The following is a 4,866-nucleotide window of genomic DNA, read 5'->3' as shown; positions in this document are numbered from 1 at the left end:
GAAGATGTGAGCATATAAAGGAGTGGAAGATGAAGATGAACAGGGCTAGCCACCGGGTGATCAATTCCCGTGGCTGGCTGCGCCGGCTGCTCAGATTCCGGCAAGCGGCGACCTACATTTTGTGCGCCAGTAATGGCGACGACGCTCGGGTTCCGCGCGGGAACGAGTGGTTGGACTTTATGTCCCGGCTCGTGTCTCCAGCCGAGACAAAAGGACTGCTACCAGCAGGCTGTAAAAGGCCTCAGACCCTTTTGTCCCGGTTTGAGGCTCCAACCGGGATAAAAGACCTTAAAGAACCGCGACAAAAGGTCCCGTAGCTTCTCGGTGATTTCGGGGCGATGTGGCCTGCCTATTTTTCCCAGCTCCGGACTGGGCCAGGACAAAAGGTCTGGACGGAAGGTCCGTTTTCTACTAGTGGTGGGTACAATTTCGCCGAGGCAAACTTTTCTAGGCATGGTGAGGGAAAAAATGGAGGTTTTTTTTATTAGGACCTCCTTTATGAATGTGGAAGGGGAGGTGATTTTAGCAGCTTCAAAATCTTTTAAGCTAAATACTTATTTTGAAATGGGGGTATGTTTGGGATCCGCCACGTCTCCGTGTATATCCGCAAATGACCCTAGCACTACTAGAGAGCAATACCGGGTAGAGAAAGGAGTAGCTACCCCAACCAAAACCGAAACAACACAAGTATTGTGCGTTAGCTGGAACCCACTTCCCGTGTCGGCCTTACCCTCAGCCTCAGCAGAGCGCCCTAGCTAAGCTATATCACCATTCCATTCAGCAGGGCTCCCTATATATCCCGCTGCCCCCCATCTCCCCTCATCTCATTCTCATCCCGTCAGGCAGATCGAGCCACCGCCCTGCCCTGCCCAGCTCACACGCGCACAGCTAGCACCGCTGCAAGCGAGCGAAGGGGGAAAGAGACAGAGGCAGCAGGCAAGTAGGGGGTAAAAGGCAAAAGCACGGCACATTAAAAGAGAGGCCGGGCGGAGGCAAGCAAACCAGCCAGCCGCAGCCGCAGGCAGCAGAGAGAGGAGAGAGACGCTAGATACTAGATAGAGCGGCATATATGGCGATGCCCTTTGCCTCCCTGTCGCCGGCAGCCGACCACCACCGCTCCTCCATCTTCCCCTTCTGCCGCTCCTCCCCTCTCTACTCGTAACAACCCAACCCTCCTCCTCTTCTTCTTCTTCTTCCTGCCAACTTTCTAATCTACTCGTCGTCGGTGGGTGCCTAACGTTGCGAGAGGCTCTCTTGTGTTTGTGTGCAGCGTCGGCGAGGAGGCGTCTCCGCAGCAGCAGCAGCACGCGATGAGCGCGCGGTGGGCGGCCCGGCCGGCGCCCTTCACGGCGGCGCAGTACGAGGAGCTGGAGCACCAGGCGCTCATCTACAAGTACCTCGTCGCCGGCGTCCCCGTCCCGCCGGATCTCCTCCTCCCCATCCGCCGGGGCTTCGACTCCCTCGCCGCGCGCTTCTACCACCACCCCGCCCGTACGTACCACCGCCTCCATTGCTCCTACGCACGCTCTTACATCTGCTCCCGCTGTTTGTTTATTCAGATCGAGAGATTCAGGTGCTCACCCCGTCTCATTGTTAATTGCTCCGGCCGGTCATTTGTTAATCCTGCTCCGGATTTGGTCGCGGAAAGGGGTTCTCTCATATTATTCTAATCCAAACCCCGTACTCCGCTCAAGATTTGCTCCTCCTACCACCTACTAGCCATAGCATCTCCTGTCTTAATGCTTTTTTTTATTTGGATTCAAGCCTCATGTGCTGTGGTTTGATTAGATTAGATCAGATGCGAGCACCGCACACATGGCTCTAACTCATGGCCCAGGCTAGCTAAACAACTACTAGTACCAAATGAGGTGGTGGTTAGTTTATTATTGGTCCTGCTGATTGAGTCATGGGGGTTATTCCTGTCTGGTTGTTGGGAGCCTCACCCACGCATTCACTCACTCACTCACTCCCTGATGGTCCTGCGATCTCGAGCCATCCATCCTGCATCGCATCACATGGACCCCCGAGAAAGAAACAGATAAACAATAATCAGGCACCGCATGTCATGTAGGACACCAGATGCACACAGTTCCGACTTTCCCCGCAAATTATTTCGCGTTTCGTCGTGCTTGTGGGGTGAATGATTGGTAGGAAGGAGTACATAGATCCAGCTCGCCGTCTCCGGCAGGCAGGCTGGCGGCAGCCATGATTGATTGCTACGGGTTCAGACAAGACGCGCGTTTGGGTGCGCCTTCTTTTGACCGTGATTCGATCCTGGGAGGCGTCTCGCGCGTCGTCCTGATTTGATTATCTGGTCCCTCCGCCGGATGTGCACCGACAGATGCATACGTACATACAGATTTATGCATGAGCCATCACCATCGTTGTTGACCTGGGTTTCTTGTTTATTTGTGGTTTTTGCAGTTGGCTACGGCTCCTACTTCGGCAAGAAGCTGGACCCGGAGCCGGGGCGGTGCCGGCGTACGGATGGCAAGAAGTGGCGGTGCGCCAAGGAGGCCGCCCAGGACTCCAAGTACTGCGAGCGCCACATGCACCGCGGCCGCAACCGTTCAAGAAAGCCTGTGGAAACGCAGATCGTCGCATCACCCCACCCGCAGCAGCAGCAGCAGCAGCACAACCCCGCCGCCAGCGCCGCCGCGTTCCAGAGCCACTCGCTGTATCCGGCGATCGCTAATGGCGGCGGCGGCTCGTTCGCCTTGGGGTCTACTCAGTCTCAGCTGCACATGGACAATGCTGCGCCTTACTCGACCGCTGGAGCTGGTGGGAACAAGGATTTCAGGTAATTTCCCGTTAGCTTCTCTGCAAACTCCCGGCCTGTTTAGCTATCTGATCGCCGTCAGATGGATGCTCTGATGAAATGGCTGCCAAAATGTGTTGTTTTCATTGCTGTGCTTGATTGCATCAGTAGACGCTAGGATCTTTTGAGGCAGCAGTAGGATCTATGTTCATCAGACTAGCAGTGCTCTTCTGGCAATATGTGATGATCTGTGGTTGCTTAGGTTATCACTCTGCAGTATCTGACCATGCTTTCCGGGGCCAGATTTTAGCAGAAACAGAGTGGTCGCTCTGCTCTGATGGAAGTTCAGGCCAGGGTGTTTCTAGACTAGATTCACACGCATACTGCCTGCAAAAGATGGAACTGTATCTGGGGTTTATGTTCAGAGCTAGTGCCTGCTGCTCTCTGCCCCTGCTATATAAATCCTAGACCTGGCATTTATTTTCCATTCTTTACTCTTTTGCTGACCAGGGTCTGTTTTTCTTGTTTGGGGCTGGACTAGAAAATAACGTCAGTTCTGCCCCAGATTAAATTTATCTATTTCTGCCTTTCTGACCGGGTACGTCTCATCCTATGCCTGAAACCATCTGAAAAGGCTAGCATGATTATGGATGCCCATCTCCCCTTTTGCCCATCCTTCTGAAGCTTTTATTTTTTTGTTTCACCAGAACTTTGTGAGTTAGCAATTTCCCTTTACCGAAGCTCTGCCATGTGTGTAGGGTTTGCCTGCGGGGCAGTCGCCACATGATGCTGCATTGTTGCCAATCATGTTCGCGTAGATGTCTGCCTTCCTATTTTTGTTTTGCTTTGTTTTTCTCCTCTCATGAACCGCTGCTTGAAGTGTCAAGAAACAATTATCTTGTCTCTTTTGTTTTGTCTAGTGCCAAACAAGCTTTCTAGTTTTAGAGAACACTTGAAGCCTACTGTATCGTTCTCAGATCACTATTATCCAATACTATATAAGTTACAGTTACACAAGTTTCATTACAGTGAGGAAAGCTCCTTTCCTTTTTTGCGGCAAGAAAGAAAACTCCACAGAGTTTCAGTTAGAAGCACTTTTTTGAAATGTTTGCTTTTATACCTCAGGTTTTTGCACATGATGTACTACTTTGTCCCATGTAAATGTTTTCATATGTTTACTTATGTATTGTTCACAATATACTCATCGTTGGCCCATCAATGTGCTTCAGGTATTCTACTTATGGAGTGAGGTCTTCAGCGCTGGACGAGCACAGCCCCTTCATCACTGCAGCCATGGACACCTCCATGGACAACTACTCGTGGCGCCTGCTGCCGTCTCAGACCTCCTCTGCGTTTCCACTGTCGAGCTACCCTATGCTGGGAACACTGAGCGACCTGGACCAGACGACGATCTGCTCCCTGCCCAAGACGGACAGGGAGCCGCTGTCTTTCTTCGGGAGCGACTTCGTGACGACGACGACGGACTCGGTGAAGCAGGAGAACCAGACGCTGCGCCCCTTCTTCGATGAGTGGCCGCCCAAGGCTCGGGACTCGTGGCCGGAGCTGCAGGACGACACCAGCTTCTCCGCCACCAAATTGTCCATCTCCATCCCGATGACGGCCTCCGACTTCTCCACCACCACCACCACCTCCCCGTCCCCCAACGCCACCGGTATATACTCCCGGTAGACGCCTGCCGTGCCCGCCGATCTGATCTCTGCTGATTTGGTTTGCCTAAGCTTTCTGGTCTTCCACGAAGTCCTCAAATCAACACAGATGAGTGAAACCGACCGTGATGTTTATGTGAGCTGACTGCCGCTTGCTCGCTCGTTTTGTATGGATGTTGACCGTGCGTGCAGCATAAACAAACACTTCGTTAATTTGTCTTCCTGTAATTTCCCAGCATTATGCTTCCTTGTTTTTGCCATAAGTATCGGAACTCGATGGTCAAATCTCGATTGTCTTGCACGACATCGTTAGCTGTTTCCCACGAACTCAGCTGCTGAAATGATCATCCTTTTTTGCTGGTATAATCGAAAGTTCTCTTTAATTGTACCAATGTATCTTTGGAAGTTATCTGTCAAATGTCACTGGTGGAAAAACAGGCT

General features: G+C 52.1%; 1 protein-coding gene across 1 annotated transcript; it reads left to right on the top strand.

The window, feature by feature from the left end:
* The first annotated feature begins 1,069 nt into the window (after positions 1–1,069).
* Positions 1,070–4,653, top strand: LOC124676021 (growth-regulating factor 3-like). The gene is made up of 4 exons (XM_047212104.1): positions 1,070–1,158; positions 1,271–1,491; positions 2,425–2,800; positions 3,988–4,653. The coding sequence occupies exons 1-4, from the start codon at positions 1,070–1,072 to the stop codon at positions 4,445–4,447; spliced, it is 1,146 nt and encodes a 381-aa protein (XP_047068060.1). The 3' UTR covers positions 4,448–4,653.
* The last annotated feature ends 213 nt before the right edge of the window (positions 4,654–4,866 follow it).

The sequence above is a fragment of the Lolium rigidum genome, chromosome 7, assembly GCF_022539505.1.
Source record: "Lolium rigidum isolate FL_2022 chromosome 7, APGP_CSIRO_Lrig_0.1, whole genome shotgun sequence".
In the NCBI taxonomy this organism is placed as follows: Eukaryota; Viridiplantae; Streptophyta; class Magnoliopsida; order Poales; family Poaceae; genus Lolium; species Lolium rigidum.
The sequence above is the reverse complement of the archived record's forward strand: the minus strand, read 5'-3'. Positions and strand labels throughout refer to the sequence as shown.

Coding starts and splice junctions, on each gene's coding strand:
- LOC124676021 (XM_047212104.1), top strand. CDS start 1,070: ATGGCGATGCCCTTTGCCTCCCTGTCGCCGGCAGCCGACCACCACCGC. Junction 1,492..2,424: donor CTTCTACCACCACCCCGCCC/GTACGTACCACC, acceptor TGGTTTTTGCAG/TTGGCTACGGCTCCTACTTC. Junction 2,801..3,987: donor GGTGGGAACAAGGATTTCAG/GTAATTTCCCGT, acceptor AATGTGCTTCAG/GTATTCTACTTATGGAGTGA.